The sequence below is a fragment of the Nerophis ophidion genome, linkage group LG03 (assembly GCF_033978795.1).
Source record: "Nerophis ophidion isolate RoL-2023_Sa linkage group LG03, RoL_Noph_v1.0, whole genome shotgun sequence".
In the NCBI taxonomy this organism is placed as follows: Eukaryota; Metazoa; Chordata; class Actinopteri; order Syngnathiformes; family Syngnathidae; genus Nerophis; species Nerophis ophidion.
Window position 1 is genome coordinate 45,303,406 of NC_084613.1, and position 21,256 is coordinate 45,324,661.

Below are 21,256 nucleotides of genomic sequence, written 5' to 3' on the forward strand. Positions count from 1 at the left end.
ATTATGTATTTTGTTTATAGTCATATCAAATAAAGATGTGTTAAATAGACAAATGCAACTTAAATTGTAACACTGTATTTTACAAAATACCAAAAAAGGACATTTTTCTTAATATCTCATTGACAAAATTATTCAACCCCCTAGTTACATGCATCATTAGTACTTAGTAGAACACCCTTTGGCAGTAATTACATCCTTCAAACCTGATACATAACCGGGAACAAGCTTCTTGCAACGATCTACAGGTATTTTAGCCCATTCCTCTTGGGCAAAGGCCTCCAGTTCATTCATATTCTTGGGCTTGCGTGCTGCAACTGCCTTCTTCAAGTCCCCCCACAGGTTTTCTATAGGATTTAGGTCTGGCAACTGTGAAGGCCACTCCAGAGTCTTCCAGCCCTTCTTCTGCATCCACTCTGATGTTGATTTGGAGGTATGCTTGGGATCGTTGTACTGTTGGAAGGTCCAACGTCTCCCAAGCCTCAGCTTCGTCACTGACTTCATGACATTTGCAGCTGATATATATCCTGGTAGGAAATAGATTTCATAATGCCTTGAACGCGCTGGAGATTCCGGGTACCTGAAGCAGAGAAACAGCCCCCGAGCATGATTGACCCCCCACCATGCTTAACAGTAGGTAGGGTGTTCTTCTCTTTGTAAGGTTAATTTTTTCTCCTCCAGACATAACGTTGATTCATAGGCCCAGAGAGTTCCAGTTTTGTCTCATCACTCCATAGAACAGTTTCCCAAAACCTTTGGGATTTGTCCAGATGATTTTTGGCATACTAGAGTCTATTTTTCTTATGCCTGGTAGTCACAAGTAGGGTGCGCCTGGGAGTTCTTGCATGGAGGCCTTCATCTCGCCTTATAGTCTAGGACAAAACCTGCGTTCCCCCCTCTGCAATGTCCTGTTGTAGTTACCCGGGGGTTTTTCACAACTGTACGCTTCAAATACCGGACAGCAGTTGCACACAGCATCCTCTTTCTACAACGCCCAGGTAGTGTTTCCTCTGTGCCTTTAGCTTTAAACTTGCAAATTATGCTCCCAACTGTGTCTCTTGGAATGTGTAATGTCTTTGCTATTTTCTTATATCCATATGCTTTCTTATGAAGAGAAATTACCTCCTCTCTTGACTTCTTTGACCACTCCCTGGACTTCACGATGTTGCAAATACACCATTGACCATCTACAAGAAGTTGAGCGTCACAGTCTTTTTCAATCAGTTTAATTGTTGCTCGTTATGGTTCGAATCACACCTACAGGTGTTTTCAACACCTGATTGAAAATACCTTTTTCAAATTCTGTTCTTAAGAGTTATGATCTTCAAGGGGTTAAATAATTTTGTCATTGAGATATTAACAGAAATGACACTGTTTGGTATGTTACAAAATATAATGTTGTAATTCAAGTTGCATTTGTCTATTTAATGCATCTTTATTTGATATGACTATAAACAAAATACGGAATAAATGTCCAACTTGCTAAAACCACAAAATTGTGTGGGGGTTGAATAATTTTGATCACAACTGTAACATAATAGTGTGAGTCCAGTCCATAGTGGATCTAACATAACAGTGTGCAGTCGCACGTACTGAGGTCTGTCAGTCAGGTAATCAACAAACCAGAACACCAAGGGGGCCTCCACCTGCATCGTCTCTAACTTCACACCCAGTAGCCCAGACTGCATGGTATCGAACGCACTGGAAAAGTTAAAAACATGACCCTCACACTGCTCGCAGGCTTGTCTGTGTGGGTGTGGGCTCGGTTCAGCAGGTAGATGACTGTGTCCTCCACTCCCAGTCGGGGCTGGTAGGCGAACTGGAGTGGGTCCAGGTGGGGCTTGATCGGGCAGAGTTGTTCCAGAACCAACCTCTCCATGGTCTTCATGATATGTATATTGTAGTGTGCAGTTGTGTAAAATTTTGCAGAATTTACCCTTTTATTAAGTAACAGGATTCTGCATGCTACTAAGGTCAGCCTAATTTATCCTTTTATGCTGAAAAAAGCTCCACGCAAGCGTCAAAGTATGTCACTTCCAGACTTTTGGGTTTTATGTTTAAGAAAAATAGTGCCTCCTTCATTACCTCTCCCATTGAAAGCTTGTGAGACTGATTCTAGGAACTTAATTGTTGTACCAGCACACGAGACACATCAGATGGTGCAAACATTTAGCTTTGATGAGCATAAATTGGTGTCCATTGCTACAGAACACCATCAGAGCTAAGGATGGAAGCTGTTCCTCAGTCTGGTTTTCCTATTCCAGATGTTTCGCAGCCACCTGCCACCTACCCGAGGGGAGGGAGTCAAAGAGAGGGTGTGCAGGGTGGGTATGATCCTTGATAATGCTGATGAAGATGTCTGTGGTGGTGGGAAGGTGACTCTTCACAATCTTCTGAGCAGCTTCCACCACCCTCTGCAGTGTCTTCCTCACTTCATCTGTGCAGCTGCTGTGCTACACAACGTTATGCTTGAGCCAAGGGTGCTCTCCACCACACATCTGTAAAAGCTTCGAAGGATGGAGCTCCTTGGTCCAGCACACCGCAGCTTCCTGAGTAAGTGTTGTTGCGCCTGGTGCAGTCCCTGGATAGATGAACCCCAAGATACCTGAAACTGGAGACTACCTTCACAACTGTGCAAGGAGGGAAGGGGTATCTGATCTTCCTAAAGTCCGCCACCATCTCTTTGGTCTTTTCCACACTGATGCAAAGTTTCTTGCTTTTGCGCCAATCCACCAGATGTTCTACCTCCACTATGTACTCTGCCTTATCGTTGTCTTTGATGCGTCCCACTACTGTGGTCTTGTCTGCAAACTTCACAATATGGCAGCTGGGGTGGTTAGAAGTCATAGGTAAGTATTGTGGAGAGGTAGGAGAGTCAGTACACATTGCCAGGGGCAGCCAGTGCTGTGGGTGATGGAAGAGGAGACAGTGTGGTGCATCGTGGCAGTCTATGGTCTGGGGGTTAGGAAGTATAGGACCACAGTTCCTAAGCCTCGAGATACTCAGAAAACTCACTTTTACTTTTCAAATATTTAGGTACAGTATGTGAGTTGTGTTCATGTACAGCTTCTGCCTATGAAAATTGTAAGGTAATCTGACTACCATTGTGACTTATCTGAATGTTGTTTTCCCCACCAGAGGCCATTGTTGCATTGCCTGGAGTGGCTTCAGCAGGACAATCCCAATCTTCTTGTTTTCCCCTGAAGCCATTGTTTCAAAGAATGGGACTATCTGCGTTGATGGAGGTACATTGGAATTCCTTGACTGTTTCCCTCAAGACTGAAATCTATTTGTGTCGTTGGGGTTGTGGAGGACAGGGTACATAAAGTCATCATCAGATTAGCATAGGAGACTTGGGTATGCCATTTTTATAGACGTTGTGAGAGACAATGGGAGTCAAAAAGTAAGAAGAAAACATGAAAAGCAAAACAAAAGTTCTGCCGACTATTTGTGTGTTTTATTGTGTCACACGATATAAATCATATTCGATTGAAATTAAATGCTTAAGGCCTACTAAGTCGGGACAATGCATGTTGATAATGCAACCAAGCTGTGTTGCATTATTTAGTGTGATAAGAAACAATAACCTGCACCTTATGCAGTCCTTCTTAAAGAGTGGGGCGGGCCCTCTGGGGGGGTCAATGTGCGATGATGAAGCGTTTGTAGCACTTGGCTTCATTGTAACCTCAGTGGAAGAAGAGGAAATACCGGTGTGTTGTTTCCTTCAAGGTTGATATGCTTACGATCTTATGCAGAGGTATAGTTATAACAATTTTATAGACAAGATATACAATATCTATATTTACTGGGGACAGTGGGGGCGCGAAATATTTTCTTCTTCTCAGGGGGGCATCATAGCAAATATTTGAGAAGCACTGACCTAGGGTCATTACAGAGATGCCTACCGTCTAGCAAGCGCAGCTAAAGTATGTTCGTGTCACATTACTAATTTTTGCCTTGACGGTGGCAATTGATTGTCACTTCTAAAGTATCATTCAGGATCAATGGAGGGTGAGAAATAGGTAAGCAAGCGACACCCCAAGCAAAAGAGAACAGGTGGAGACATGAAGATTTGCTAATTGCTAAGCTAGCTTGAATGTAAAGTACCAAACAACAATATAATAAATGTGTTGTACACTTTAACAGAAGTCTAGCTGGAATGGTATTAGAGCAAGATATCAAATTCGGCACTTTTAAAAGGTGCTGACCGCAGTCTGTCGGGCCTACTGGGTACAAACAGTTAAGCTTATTCAGCTAGACTACTTGTAGGTAATGTTACAATTTTCCATGCAAACAAAGCAAAAATAAGACGCTCAAAAGTAAAGTATGGTTCCATCCATCCATCCATCCATTTTCTACGGCTTATTCCCTTTGGGGTCGCGGGGGGCGCTGGTTCCACATGTCAAAATTTGCTATCTCAATGATAATTTACATTAAATATGTCATAAAAATGCTACAAATTAACATCATTTATTTTACATGGCATTTTTTAAACATCCAAACTAAGATGCGCCTTCCAATCAATCAGCTGGCGTGGAAAAATGCAATACTTACAGTATCAACACTTTGTAGGGCTCAACAAAAGAAATGACTTGCACATTCAACTTAGTCAAATCAAATCAAACTTTATTTATATAGCACTTGTCATACTCAAGTGTCAAACAAAATCTGCTGTACAAAAAAAAAGAATAGAAGAAAACATACACGCACTCACACGCTCTCGCTCACACACATCGCTATTGACAATAACAAAGCAAAAACAAAACAAAACATGGCATGGCACTGAGGATTTGAGGAAAAACGCCCCCTTTGAGGCATCCAAACTGGAGAATAACTAAAATGAACGGCATCTATAAAATCTGCAAAAAGCAGAGACCTAATCCTGCAGCCACCAAACCGGATCCCCTCAATGCCCTGACTACGCTTAGAAACTCTGTCCATAAAAGTTATAAACAGAGTCAGTGACAAAGGGCAGCCTTGGCGAAGTCCAACCCTCACTGGAAACGTGTCCGATTTGCTGCCGGCAATGCGGACCAAGCTCTGACACTGATCGTACAGGGAGCGGATCGCCACAACCAGACAGTCCGATACCCCATACTCTCTGAGCACCCCCCCACAGGACTTCCCGAGGGACACGGTCGAATGCCTTCTCCAAGTCCACAAAGCACATGTAGACTGGTTGGGCAAACTCCCATGCACCCTCAAGGACCCTGCCGAGAGTATAGAGCTGGTCCACAGTTCCACGACCAGGACGAAAACCACACTGTTCCTCCTGAATCCGAGGTTCGACTATCCGGCGTAGCCTCCTCTCCAGTACACCTGAATAGACCTTACCGGGAAGGCTGAAGAGTGTAAACCCACGATAGTTGAAACACCCCCTCCGGTCCCCATTCTTAAAGAGAGGAACCACCACTCCGGTCTGCCAATCCAGAGGTAGCGCCTCTGATGTCCACGCGATGCTGCAGAGTCTTGTCAACCAAGACAGCCCCACAGCATCCAGAACCTTAAGGAACTCCGGCCGGATCTCACCCACCCCCGGGGCCTTGCCACCGAGGAGCTTTTTAACTACCTCAGCAACCTCAGCCCCAGAAATAGGAGAGCCCACCACCGATACCCCAGGCACTACTTCCTCATAGGAAGACGTGTTGGTAGGATTGAGGAGGTCTTTGAAGTATTCCCTCCACTGATCCACAACATCCGCAGTCGAGGTCAGCAGAACTCCATCCGCAACATACACGGTGTTGACAGTTCACTGTTTCCCCTTCCTGAGGTGGCGGATGGTGGTCCAGAATTGCTTCGAAGCTGCCCGGAAGTCATTTTTCATGGTTCCCCCGAACTCTTCCCATGTCCGAGTTTTTGCCTCCGCAACTGCTGAAGCCGCACACCGCTTTGCCTGTCGGTACCCGTCCGCTGCCTCCGGAGTCCTATGAGCCAAAAGAACCCAATAGGACTCCTTCCTCAGCTTGACGGCATCCCTCACCGCTGGTGTCCACCAACGGGTTCTAGGATTACCGACACAACAGGCACCAACTACCTTGCGGCCACAGCTCCAATCAGCCCCCTTGACAATAGAGGTGCGGAACATGGTCCACTCGGACTCAATGTCCAGCATCTCAGTCGTGACGTGACCAAGTTCTTCTGGAGGTGGGAATTGAAACTCTCTCTGACAGGAGACTATGCCCGACGTTCTCAGCAGACCCTCACAATGCGTTTGGGCTTTCCAGGTCTGTCCGGCATCCTCCCCCACCATCGCAGCCAACTCACCACCAGGTGGTGATCGGAAGGAAAGCTCCGCCCCTCTCTTCACCCGAGTGTCCAAAACATGAGGCCGCAAATCCGATGACATGGAACTGCGGCCTAGGGAACTGCGGCCTAGGGTGTCCTGGTGCCAAGTGCACTGTTGAATGACCCATCCTTATTTACAGAGAGAGTAACCAGCTGTGAACAACAAATTAGCAAGTAATACAGTCTTGAGAGATAATAAAAATATTGCAGCTCTACAGAGCAGACAATAACAGAAATTTTGCGATATGTTACCACATACGCCAGCATCAAAAGGAAGAGCCTTTGCAACCTGTACTGAAGGGTTCTATTATCCTTTGTGATGTAAATCGTTGTCGCAGGACGTTGCAATATATATTGCATCACGGATTTTAGACCATATCGGATATATCTATTACAAGCAAGACAGAGCAAATATGTGTTTTCATTTTAGTCTCCAAAACATCGATATATTTGTCTAAAGTCGCTTTTTTGAAAAACAGAATCTAAAACGGTCTGAACTCTTGATAAATATAGTGATAAAGTTGCAAAGTTGGCAACACATGTACTGGGTGTGTTAATCAAATTTATGATGTTATCTACTGTTCGGAGCTGGAACAACAAGGTACATTCGCACGCAGTCCAACTATGATGTGTTCATGGCAGGCTGCCACAAATAAATGCACATACAGGAAATACAGCTCAAAATAAATTGAAACATTATGTAATTAGTTGTATTTTTAGTGCAAAGACTATATAATAAAATAATATGTGTCATTTTTGCCAGAGCGATACAACATGGCCTTCAAGATCGTGCGCACAGAGAGTCGTCTGGTGCGAGGGATACTGACCAATCATGGTTTCCATGAGGTAATGTTCTCCACAAGATGAGGCAAATGTTCAAGATTAGTTTCAAAATGACCATTTTTATGCTATTTATGTGGCCCTCCTTTGTGTAGGATAGAGCAGGGCTGTTCTTTCCCCCCAATAATAACGATGTCAAAGCCTGGGAACACATGCACGGAAAGAACCAAAATGACCTCAAGAGCATTAATCCGCTTTCACAAGGCCATACAATCTCTCATTATTGCTCTTTCCAAGCAGTTACAATTAATTCTCTTTTTATTTCATTTCAATGCTTCTTGACTCCCAGTAACCCATCATCAAAGGCAGACGAGTGTCTTACCACAGTGAATGGCCAGAGCCAGACTTTAATAAGGCTTTATTGCAAACATCTGTCTCCTTTAGACATGGAACACTCATGTGAATACAGCCTCCATCTTAATGAATTGATGGAATAAAGCAAAACAGATTAAGATTATGAATGTGTGCGTTAGCAATCATTTTGTCATAATTTCAGTGGAGGAGGGTGTATTTCTCCAGGATAGTGGTGAGAGTGCTTCTTATGTTTTATTCAGCCACACTTGATACACATGATTGGTGATTGGAACACACAATGCACACAATTTATTTACTATGATCATTTATTACTTTGGTATTGCTACTTTGCCAGGGTCAGCTGTTTTGTGTGCACTAAATCACGAAACAACTCAATCTAAGGACTGCATTTCTTCTCCAGGTTCACCCAAATAGCAACGACTTTAACCTAATGTGGACAGGATCCCACCTCAAACCTTGCCTACTCCGAAGCCTTCAGGATTTCCAGAAGGTTAACCACTTTCCCAGGTGGGAGAGGACACAACTGTTCAAATTTAATTTTCATATTATGTCTTTCGTACTTATTTAAATCAAATCAGTTTTTGCAACAACTGTATATTGCACATCAAGCTCAACCATGTATTACAACTGCAGTGGTACTTCAACTTAAGAGTCCCCCAACTTAAGAGTGTTTTGAGGGTAGAGGTTTCTCTCGGCTGATTGTAATGCTTTAAGTTGAAAGCAATGTTTTGATTTACAAGGATCCCTGCCATGGAAAATGTCACAGGGATCACCCTGTACGATCAGCCCAAAACATCTGGTCTTCCTCGCTGGAAACAGCTAATAGCTAAATATCGACATAACGTTGTTTTTCCACCTATTGCAAGGAAGAGTGAGCATGAAGGAAAGTGCTGAAAAAAATTGATGATGTTTATTGAAGTAAAGAAAGAAATCATCAAAAACATGACCGAGCACATCACCAACTTGGCGAACCAATTTAAGCGTATCACTGCTAGTCAGCACCATACTGAAGTTGAATGATCCTAAGGTCGCAGAGAATGTTAAAATAATAATTAAATCGTGGTAATTTAATTATCCATGAAAATACTGAAAACTTGCTGATGAAGCAGCTTGAAGGAGAGACCATAGACGTCCACTCTCTACGATACATGCTTTACATTATTATTACATTACTTCTCGTGTTGTTGTTTGTAGTACATTCTATTATATTATTTGTGTACAATGTTACTTCTGTAAAATTTAAGACATGTTACATGCTATAGGGTGGGGGCAAGCCCAAATTAAGTTGCGACGATGGTTTGAGTTACACGCATACTTGCCAACCCTCACAGATTTCTTGGGAGACTCCCGAAATTCAGTGCCTTTTCCGAAAACCTCCAAGGGACAAATTTTCTCCCGAATATCTCCCGAAACTCAGGCGGAGGTGGAGGCCACGCCCCCTCCAGCTCCATGCGGACCTGAGTGACGTGTCGACAGCCTGTTTTCACGTCCGCTTTCCCACAATATAAACAGAGAGCTTACCCAAGGACGTTATAACTGTAGAATGATCGAGGGCGAGTTCTTGGTTTCTTTTGTGGGTTTATTGTTTGGCAGTTCCATTAACGTCCTCCAAGCGCAGTAACAACACACAACAACAGCAGTCACGTTTTCGTCTACCGTAAAGCAGTTCGTCTGCCGTAAACAGCAATGTTGTGACACTCCTAAACAGGACAATACTGCCATCTACTATACATGCATATGTGACAGTAACATCTACGGCAGGGATCACCAACCTTTTTGAAACCAAGAGCTACTTCTTGGGTACTGATTAATGCGAAGGGCTACTAGTTGGATACACACTTAAATAAATTGCCAGAAATAACCAATTTGCTCAATTTACCTTTAACTTAGTGTTATTATTCTTAGTTAATGATATTTATCCTTGCGGAAACACTGATCATCCTAATGATTTTTCACAAACACTGATCATCTTTCTGATTTCTCACAATAAATATATATTTTTGATGTCATGTTTTAAATAGGTTAAAATCCAATCTGCACTTTTCAAGCTGTAAATATACTCCTCCTCCCTTCTTAGCCACGCCCCCAACCACGCCCCGCCCCCCACCTCCTGACATCGAGGTTTCAAGGTTGGCAAGTATGGTTACACGTGTTTTGAGTCAAGAGCTCTGTCACAGAACCGAATAAACTTGTAAGTTGAGGTACTACTGTATATAACTATGCAAATACAATGAAACCTCCAAGTTAGGGCTGGGCGATATATCGATAAATACGATATATCGCGGGGTTGTCTCTGTGCGATATAGAAAATGACCATATCGTAATATTCGAGTATACGTTCTCACGCAGGACTTTTAGCTGCGGGCGTACACTTCAGGCTCTCCTCGCTCTTTCCCGTGTCTCCTTCTCGCAGGCAAGCAGGTGGACGTTCTTACATACGTCTCATACTGTCACGTCATACGTCACATTTTTTTTAAAGGTTTATTTATAAATTTCAACAATTACAAACAGTAAGACAAACAACAATATACAACATTATAAAACATTATGAAAACAGGACAAAACAGCGCCAGGGGGTTGTAAGTTCGAAATAATAAAAATAGAATACAAAAAAATATATATATATATAATAAACAAAATGCAAAGCCGTAGGCTTATTCAGATTAATCAAACAACTTAAATTTGGAACACAGCATCATCGTTTTCACAGCTTTTTTGTTGTTAGAGGTAGAGAGCGTTTTAATGTAAAGTTCGAGATCTTTTTTAAAGGCACACAAGATAGGACGGGTATTAAGAAACTTACATTTATGAATATAAAACTTAGCCAATAAAATAATGAGGTTGCAAAGGTAGAATTCCTTTTCAAATTTTTGTTACGTCATACGTCACATACCTATACGCCCTCGCCCAGCAGAGAGGTAGCGGCGTGGCTATCGATAGCTGCTAACGTAGCCGTACGAGAGAAAGATGGTGCGGATCTGGTAACAAATGAAGGAAGACTGAATTCTCAATAAAAACAGCATTGTTTCCATCATCTGGCGGTGGTTCGGCTTCAAGTGGGAATATACCGAACAGACAACCGTAATTTGTCAAGTGTGGGGGGAAAAGGCGTTGCTATAAAAAGTAGCAGTACTGCTAATATGTAGAATCATTTGTAAAGTCACTCGCTAGAGAATGAAGAGAATTTCATAACCTTAGTAACATACCACGTAGTGAAGGACGAATACTATTTGATTTTCTATTATGCAGCTCATTTTTATTTGACACTTAAAAATGTCTCTGACGATTTTGCAATTTATGTTTTGGAAATGACTTGGAAGTTTGTGCCATTGCTTAATAACTTTAATAAATACACTTTTGGTCAATTGACTTAGTTGTGATTTCCCTCTCTGCATGAACGTTTAAAAGTAGCATATATTAATGCGGTATGAAGAAGAATGTTTTAATGTATACACATAGAATCATCATACTGCTGTGATTATATGCATCAAGTGTTCATTCAAGGCCAAGGCAAAATATCGTAATATATATCGTATATCGCGATATGGCCTAAAAATATCGCAATATTAAAATATAGGCAATATCGCCCAGCCCTACTCCAAGTACAAATGCCCTGAAAATTGTACTGTTTGGAGTTCAAGAAAATGTTTTATGTAACATATCCTCAAAAGTCAAACAAATAAACATGTTTGATGTCAGCAAATCCTTTCAGAATTAAGCATCTAAAGTTATAACTCCACATGGGTGAGATAGTTTTTGTGATGCCACATCAGAAGCGCACCATTGATAGCAAAGAGGTCAAGTGTGATGCTAACCACAGAACTAGTATTTGGACTTACTGCAACATAGAAAAGCACCGTCTGCTCAGTAAAAAATGAGCAATGTATTTATATCTATATATTTTACGTACAGCATATTGGTGGGGGAAAATTTCTGATTCCTATCGATGCATTGTGATTTGAATGTGGACTACTACAATGTTGACAACAGTAAAGAAAGTGTTATGAAAAAGTGCATCATACATTACTGAAAGAAGCATCAATAATCATTTTGAATAGAATTCTGAGGTGCCCAAAGAGTCCCACTCTAATACACTAATTACATTTACCACATAAATACAATACTTAAAACAAAACGTAATACCTGACACATGTATGAACTCCAGCAATATCTTAAGGCCACCACTAGATGACAGTATTGCCCTGCCTGCACCATCTTCCTACCTCCTCCATTATGTAATCCATACATGTAATAAACGTTTTAGGATAGCGACAATTTGATCAACCATGAGTAATATTGTTTTGGAACTAGCACAACTCAAAAGTCAACAAGCAACAAGTTTGTGTTCAACATGACAGGTTGCATTGTAATTTGGCACAAATTTGCATACTTTTAATTTACATTACATTTTCATTTATTATTTCACTCATGATGCCTTGTCTCAGTATGATGGCTGTTCGGCTACTTTATTTCTTATTGATAACCTAATTATTCACTATGAGCTCATGCACAAATTGGTCGCTTTCCCTAAATGAAACATAGTATCATGAAGAAATAACCATTTTTGTGTCCTTCTGATTTCCAGATCTTACGAGTTGACCCGCAAAGATCGCCTTTATAAGAACATTCAGCGAATGCAGGAAGTTCATGGCTTCAAAAACTTCCATATTGTTCCACAGACCTTTGTGCTTCCTTCGGAATACCAAGATTTCTGCTGTAAGTACCCGCTTGCATGTCTTAACTATATGTAGTTTATAATATCCACTCTTCAATACAAACACCGTAGCGATAGGCACAATTATTAATTCATTCACTTGATTGTGTCATGATTCTGGAGGGATGAGCCCACAAAAAGTCTTACATGACACAGGGAACAAGACTGATTGTTAAGAATTCTGTTGATTGTTTGGAATTGAAGTAACATTAAGACTGAAACATAGCATGATAACTGCTATGCTATTCATTTCATTTAAGCATAGAGAGCCTGATCTTCAAAGAACAAGTGCTAAATAGCATGTGCAAACTATAAAATATTGTGTACTATTGGTGGTCTACTCAGGCTGCATGCGCAACTGATAGTAAGTAAAAAAGTGGTGTGGGTCGTCTTATTCAAATGAGGATTGTGCGTATACAACTGGCTGTCACCATGCAGATACTCATTTCACTGCACATCCATGGCAACATGCTCTAACTTGTGGTGTTTTGCTTTGTTGTTGAACATGTAGCACACAACTATATAAACTGCAACATTTTCTGGACAATATAGAAACATGATCTAGACAACAGAACCTATTTTTATCACACCAAAAGTGCCCTCTTGGAGATGCCGGTTGTGTCAAAAACACTTAGCACTGGCAGTAAAGAAAAGTATGTTGCGAGAGGCTTCAAAGATTGAATTGCTGGACAGATATTATAATATGTTTTTTTCTTGCAAAAAATGTCGATTGTCGACTCGCGCGATGAAGATTTTCTCTGTCCGTTGTTTTTCATGTTACACTGATCGCCTCCTTATCACTGCGACACTGTGCGTAACTGTGCCAGTTTGCACGTACATTCTAAACATGCTAAATACAGTGGCTGCAAAACAGTTTTAGCCTTGATAACACTCATTGCGAGTGCTAAATAATTATATTTGCATCTCCTCCTACTATTGAACAATTTCCCTTGTGGATCATTAAAGTCTGTTGAAGTCTAAGTCTAAGTCCATTGTGGGCGTCCTTATAGTCTGCATATACTGGCTATCCCTCTGGAGACAGTCATTTCCTGGCATCACATGTTTGGTGTTTTGCTATTTTGTGGGACATGTAGAACACAACTATAATCTGTCCCATCGTTTCTGGGCAATATAAAAGGGCGATCTAAAAAAAAAAAACATTTTTATCATGCACAAGGTGCCATCTGGGAGGTACCGATGTTGTGCCAAGAACACTGGTCGTCAATAACTGCGATTTTCTGTACAGTGTAGGAGATATATTGATAATGTGTATGAAAAAAAAACACAGCAGTCTGGTGGCACTGATCAGCCCTTTATGTCGTCAAGTAGCTATAAAGTTATAAAATGGCATTGCTGAAATGACAATATGTCTACTGTTTTTAATTTCTGACAGTCAACATATGTTGACATTCACACGGAACAAGGATTTTCTGTCCATTGTCCTTTCAGTGTGATTGCTTCCTTCTCACATTCTCACCCTACCAGTATTGTGAGCGTACTAATAGTCATCATTCATTCTACATAAACAGGAAGACAGAAACGCTAAATAGATTGCGCTTACTATTTTGACTTGCGCGCTATAAAGTTTGCACATGTTTCAGTACACAAACTTTTAATGGATTAGGCCCCTAGTCTTTAATTGTGAGAATGCATAACATTAGGTACATTTGCTTGATCTAGAGAGAGTAGCATCAGAAATGTTGCTTTTTCAGATGCTATGTTTTGAGTCGGGCTTCACGGTGGCAGAGGGGTTAGTGCGTCTGCCTCACAATACGAAGTTCCTGCAGTCTTGGGTTCAAATCCAGGCTCGGGATCTTTCTGTGTGGAGTTTGCATGTTCTCCCCGTGAATGCGCGGGTTCCGTCCGGGTACTCCGGCTTCCTCCCACTTCCAAAGACATGCACTTGGGGATAGGTTAATTGGCAACACTAAATTGGCCCTAGTGTGTGAATGTTGTCTGTCTATCTGTGTTGGCCCTGCGATGAGGTGGCGACTTGTCCAGGGTGTACCCCGCCTTACGCCCGATTGTAGCTGAGATAGGCGCCAGCGCCCCCCGCGACCCCAAAAGGGAATAAGCGGTAGAAAATGGATGGATGGATGTTTTGAGTCTAACAATGTGCAAGTATTATTGTAGCTACAGCTTGTAGTATAACTGCTTTTTTGGGTATCTTATTTAGCTTGAGGAAGGGTTAAGAACATTACTATGTGTAAATATAATTCAGTGGATTTCCACTTCTCCGCAAAAACACAATTATAAAACTATACAGTTGAAATGTTAACATTGCTGTGTAGAATGTACTTTAAATGATTTGTTTATTTTCTGCTCACCCATGCTAGGTTCTTACACTAAGGACAAGGGCCCATGGATTATTAAACCAGTAGCATCGTCAAGAGGACGAGGCATCTACTTAGTCAGCAGTGTGAGTAATTTCTCCATTGATTGTTACTCTTGTGGTGGCGCTGATTTTAAAGGGGCTGTTTGATAGATAGATAGATAGATAGATAGATAGTACTTTACTGATTCCTTCAGGAGAGTTCCCTCAGAAAAATAAAAATGTAAAATTTAAATTTACGTGACTTCCTAGAGGGCACTAACTTATTGTGTGGAGATGGCGACTTGTCAATGGGGGTATCCTGCCTTCCGCCCGAATGCAGCTGGGGAGTTAGACTCAAGCACCACGTGTGACCCCGAGAGGGGCAAGTAGTTGAAAACGGATTAATTGATGGATGGATGGATGGATAGATAATTAGTAATTGTGACACTTTTAAGTGTTAAATGTTCTGTAAAGCACTAATGGTAACATAACTAACAAACAGCTTTTTTAACTGAGTCCTACAAAAAAACACCATTTTGAATTCAACATTTAGAAAGCAGTGACTAGAAAACCAATCTCCTTTGCCTGTCCTTCTTTAGCTGATTCATAAGCATGCACAACAGGAGATTTCGAAGATCATGGCTCAGAACTAAAAGTTCTTCACAACATGTACACGCTTTTCTTTTAAATATTGTCAAAAAATAACATACATACGTACAGTATTTTCCACATGTGAGTACACCACTCAGCTTTTAGCTTCCATTTTATTATATACCGTATTTTTCGGACTATAAGTCGCAGTGTTTTCCACAGTCCAGTGGGGGGTGAGACCCGGCCAAACCAAAAAAAAAAAAATATATATATTCACATTTTTATTTTTTTATTTTTTTATAGTTTGGCCAAGTCTCACCCCCGGCCAAACTACAAAGAAAAACGCGACTTACAGTCCGAAAAATACGGTATTCTCAGGGGACGATACTGCATTATAAAACTTAGAGCAGCTGGAGATACCGTATTTGCAGACACATGGGAGTTAATTCTCATCCTTGTGAAATATTGCATGATTTGTACAGTTGGTTAAGCAGATGTTACATGTGTAAGTGTGTTATCGACTAGTAAAAACATTAATGAGCACAATGACGTTAATCACACTTCCAAGGCTATTTGCTCTTTGGAGGAGCTCCACCAGTTCTGTGAAAACATTTGCACAATTCATCTTGTTCTGAGGCATTTTAATGAAAAGAGTGTCAGAGGGATGTTTGGAGAAAAAGGAAGAAATACAGTCTGTTTATTTTTGGGGATTGTGTTTTCTCTGAACTGCAGCCAGATTTGAGGTTAAACACGCTCCACCCCAGTCTTTTAAAACGTCTTAAATCGATTACCTGCAACATATTTTAACTCCATGGAAGAAGTGTGTGACCTGCTCTTAGATGGCTAGGACGATGCAACTTGTTTTTGTTGTTTGGGGATCTTTTTCAGAGCAGTCATTTTGACAGAATAAAATAGTATATGTAGTTGGATATCTGCACTCAATGTTAAGTAACAATTTAATCATACTGTATGGTAGCGACGCGCCACCGAAATATTTGACATCCATTTTTTTGTCCTTTTTTCAATATAGATTAATTTGCCGTGTTTGCCCTTGCTTGCAAATACATTTTAATAGGAGTCTGTGTATCTTATTATTCCAAATCCAACATTGTAACTGTTCTTCTTAACACACTTCATATGCACATACTGCAACAGACTTTATCATGCATTTTATCAATTTAGTGATGTATCAGATGTAAAATGATGTATACCGGTACATTATTTTATAAATGAGCTTCCACACTTACACGTAGCCCATTAACATAATACTTTTTAATTGCCCCTGTTATAAGACCAAAGGACGAGTGTCTACCGCTCCACAAAATTAAATCCACACCAATAAATCAATAACTTAATTTTCTTTTTATAGATAAGTATTAATAACATAATGATGCATCTTGTCTTGATACAAACAAAAAAAGTCAACTTTTTTTTACATCCACAGACAATGCGACTTCGATGGTCCAACGCCACAGGCACAGAAAATATTATAATTGTATTTAGGGACAATACAGTTCCACACTTCAAAACATTTAATACAACTGTTGTGCTGTACAGAGAGTTTGTAGCTAATGATAATTTCCAACTCTTTTCCCTCGCTGGGCTTTTCAATTAATTAGACACTCTGACACACTATATAATCAATTAATATACTAAAATAACACACAGTGAAATTAATGACAAAATACATGGTTAAAAAATTAAATACAACTAGGGACAAGTTAGTGTTTAGAGCATTTTTTTTCATTTAGCCAACACTTGATCATTTTTGTGAATAGATTAATGGCTGAGATTAATTACATTTTTGTTGGTAATGTGTTCCATGGTTGACAGCCTGTGCTGGAAAAGGCAGATTGTCTAAACAATGTTCTTTGATGTGATATTCTACACTTCCCAACCTTCATGCTCCGAGTTACCCTATTAATGTTACGTATTTTATAGTTCCTAGAGCAGGGGTCACCAACGCAATGCCCGCGGGCACCAGGTAGCCCGTAAGGACCAGACGAGTCGCCCGCAGGCCTGTTCTAAAAATAGCTCAAATAGCAGCACTTACCAGTGAGCTGCTTCTATTTTTTAAATTGTATTTATTTACTAGCAAGCTGGTCTCACTTTGCTCGACATTTTTAATTTTAAGAGAGACAAAAATCAAATAGAATTTGAAAATCCAAGAAAATATTTTAAAGACTTGGTCTTCACTTGTTTAAATAAATTCATTTATTTTTTTACTTTGCTTCTTATAATTTTTAGAAAGACAATTTTAGAGAAAAAATACAATCTTAAAAATTATTTTAAGATTTTTAAAAACAATAAACCTTTTTACCTTTTAAATTCCTTCCTCTTCTTTCCTGACGATTTACATTAATTTTCAAGTGAATTTATTTTTTTTATTGTAAAGAATAATACATTTTATTTAAATCCTTCATTATAGCTTCTGTTTTTTCGACGAAGAATATTTGTGAAATATTTCTTGAAACTTATTATGATTAAAATTCAAAATAATTATTCTGGCAAATCTAGAAATTTTGTGGAATCAAATTTAAATCTTATTTCAAAGTCTTTTGAATTTCTTTTAAAATGTTTGTTCTGGAAAATCTAGAAGAAATAATGATTTGTCTTTGTTAGAAATATAGCTTGGTTCAATTTGTTATATATTCTACCAAAGTGCAGATTGGATTTTAACCTCTGCGATGAGGTGGCGACTTGTCCATGGTGTACCCCGCCTTCCGCTTGATTGTGGCTGAGATAGGCACCAGCGCCCCCGCAATCCAAAGGGAATAAGCAGTAGAAAATGGATGGATGGATGGATTTTAACCTATTTAAAACATGTCATCAAAATTCTAAAATTAATCTTAATCAGGAAAAATTACTAATGATGTTCCATAAATTATTTTTTTTATTTTTTCCAAAAGATTCAAATTAATTAGTTTTTCTCCTCTTATTTTTCGGTTGAATTTTGAATTTTAAAGAATCGAAATTGAAGATAAACTGTTTCAAAATTCAATTTTTATTTTTTTGTGTGTTTTCTACTCTTTTAAACCGTTCAATTAGTTTTTTTTTTTCATCATTTATTCTCTACAAAAAACCTTCCGTAAAGGAAAATAATGTACGACGGAATGACAGACAGAAATACCCATTTTTTATATATATAGATTTATTTATTAAAGGTAAATTGAGCACATTTCTGGCAATTTATTTAAGTGCGTATGAAGCTGGTTGGTAGCCCTTCGCATTAATCAGTACCCAAGAAGTATCTCTTGGTTTCAAAAAGGTTGGTGACCCCTGTCCTAGAGAGAGGCTCTGGGGCTACAATGTGTAAAGATAAAAAATAAGCTTCAAAAAACAACAATGAAAAAAATTGACAGTAATTCCAGTGGTTGGATTTTTTTGTACAGGGTGATGACACCATAGCCCAAGTTGTTACACAATACAAAAGATGTGACAAAATCATAGCGTGCACGAAAATGTTAAGTTGCCTGGATGGGTATGACATTTCTCATGAGCTTTAAAAAATCAAAATTAATTTTTGCTAATTTTAAGTCTCTTATTTATGTGTTTTCAAACTAATGAAGTGGGTCCTAGAAAATCCCAAGACATTTAAATTCATTAGCGTCTTGCATTCTGTTTGTTTTTTGCAAATTGATTTTGAATTCAATACTGTATCTCCCAACACACACAATACACATTTGCACTACAAGCACCCACCCAAACCTTGTAACTAATTGTATACATGCAAAGTCAACATGTCCACATTCAGTCCAGTGACCAGACAGCACTGTTATTAGTCTGACTGATTTTATCCATTCATTTATCCATTTTCTACCGATTCTGTCTTTATGAATTGCAGGGAGGCTATCACAGCTGCATTTTGGGCTGAAGGCCAACATAGACAGACATCATTCACACTCACACATTATGGATCATTTAGTGTTGCCAAACAAAAGTCCAAAGTTGAAGTTTGGGTATTGCAAAGTTCTTAAGACTTTCTGAGTCACAATTCCAACTTCAGGGGGGTTGTTTGTCATTTTCAGGTTAGAATTCCCAAATTCCGAGTACAACTGAAACATTGCGTTTTAAGTAGGGTGACTTGGGGACACCGCAGTCATAGACGAAGTGCTAGCTAGTAGAGGTTACCAACAAATTGAAGCTTTATATATAGGTTTAAAATTATAAAGCACTGTGTAATCATGTTTTATTATCTTCTACAGCCAAGTCAGATTTCACTGGATGAGAACATCTTGGTGTCCCGCTATATTAATAACCCTCTACTGATAGATGGTGAATAGCTTTTTCTTGCACACTTTTGGAAGATTTACAGAGAATCATTATTTACCTCAATGTTGTGTTTTGTTCACAGAGTTCAAGTTTGACATGCGTTTATACGTGTTGGTCACATCATACGATCCACTCCTTGTCTATGTGTATGAGGAGGGTCTCGCTAGGTGAGTGTACCTTTGCTATTGTCATCATAGTTAGTGTACTGTATGGGGTCTGATTGATTGGCGATCGATTAATTCAGCTTGAAGTCGGCTGGGATAGACTCCAGCTTCTTTCCTCTCTGGACGGGGTGTGGGGTGGATGTATGGAAACAGACATTGGAAACTCTGCATCTTACACTTTGTAAAGCTCCAATATTTTTATGGAAATAAAATATTGTGGCACCTGATTCTCACCAAGGGATTTAGTTTGCAAAAAGTCAAAAAGGGCATTTATTGCACAAGTCTTTGTAGGAAGGGCAGGGTGTGGAAGTATCAAACTTAAAGTGTCCATTAACAAACATAATAATCCGTCATCCGAGGCTCTCAATCCTTCACACAGTACACTTCTTTACATGTCGTAGGTAATTACCTTTCAAACAAGAGAAAACATAATATCAGAAAACATTTCCCTAATAATGTCATTAATGGGGAAATATTGGATGTCTCACTTAACGCCTGATGCACCTGCCTTGACACAGAGGAGAGCCAGACCTGAATGAGGCAGAGTTAAGAACAGTTTGTAGCTTTTCCCCACCTGGCCGCACAGCTTGTGGCACTTCAGGCTGATTGAGCAGGTACAGGGGAATGTACCACCCCTCAATGTTGTGGCCAAGGCTGGAGCGTTGTCCTCTGTGTTCCACTCTGCCTCCATGCCCTGGCTCCTCCCCTGTGATGTGCCTACCTGTCAGGCGGTGCTTGAGGGAGACTCTACAATATGTAAAACCTATTTTTACAAATGCATAAATTAAAGTGAGTCAGTCAGTAAGTCATTTATCCAAGTGTTAATGTGTAATTACCATTGAAGTCATCCCTCGCCACATGGCGCTTCAAATATTGTGCCTTTACCACATTGCAGATTTTTTTAGGGATTTTTTTCCAAAGCATATTCTACAGTTATTTGGTCCTCAATTGAGTAATTTCAGGCAACAGCATGACTCAATAAACTACATTTACAGTATCAATACTACAGTAATATTGGCCACTAAAGGAGACTAAACCTAACTGTCTTAACCTGGGGCCCTACTTTATTGGATCGTGTAATAGTGTAAAGTTGACCACAAGGCAATATTTAATGCCTAAATGGCTCTAATAATGTTGAAAAACCCATTTAGAAGATTGTAAACATTCTTTTATGATCTATGTATGAAAATATTTGATATATAATTTATGATTCTCAATTTGCTGAAATGTGTTGTTTGAAAACCATTAACAGCAATAAACGAGGGACGACTGTAATAATCATGACGTAATGTAAAATGCACCCTGACTGCTATATCTTTGTTGACCTGCAGAGAGCAGTCTAAACTTGCCAGTAAATCTAAAAGTTTTGTACATTGAAACAATGTTCTCTCTTGCGCCAACATTATGTGGAAATATAATATATGTGTGTAATTGTTTCATATTCGTTAAATGTGGATATTAAGGGCAATGATCATCTGCTTGTCCAGTCAGAGGCAATCACCAGGTATGTATTGGTAGGTAGGGAAAAGTATAAATATAGGTCAAAATAATTACACATATAAAGTACAAACTTGATAGAACCACCGGTGTCTCTTTTTTCTTGTGTACGTGCAACAAGATTCAATTAAAAACCACTAGTGATAAATAAGGCTTAAATTCCTAGCCACACTTTTATCTCTTGACATTCCTTTGGGTTGTGTTGGAATTCAGGTACGGAGTGTGTGCCAAGGAATTCTCATTGTTGCACATGTGGCATCCGCTGCT

The 21,256-nt window shown here is 39.7% G+C and overlaps 1 protein-coding gene across 5 annotated transcripts in view; it reads left to right on the forward strand.

The window, feature by feature from the left end:
* The window catches only part of ttll5 (tubulin tyrosine ligase-like family, member 5), a 154,129-nt gene that overhangs the window by 3,258 nt on the left and 129,615 nt on the right, over window positions 1-21,256 (forward strand). For all 5 annotated transcript variants that reach the window (XM_061895366.1, XM_061895367.1, XM_061895368.1 and 2 more), the window contains exons 3-9: window positions 3,136-3,242; window positions 7,046-7,128; window positions 7,838-7,944; window positions 12,023-12,153; window positions 14,488-14,570; window positions 19,262-19,331; window positions 19,411-19,495. In XM_061895366.1, the coding sequence (XP_061751350.1) occupies window positions 3,136-3,242; window positions 7,046-7,128; window positions 7,838-7,944; window positions 12,023-12,153; window positions 14,488-14,570; window positions 19,262-19,331; window positions 19,411-19,495 (666 nt within the window). The remainder of the gene's footprint in view (window positions 1-3,135; window positions 3,243-7,045; window positions 7,129-7,837; window positions 7,945-12,022; window positions 12,154-14,487; window positions 14,571-19,261; window positions 19,332-19,410; window positions 19,496-21,256) is intronic.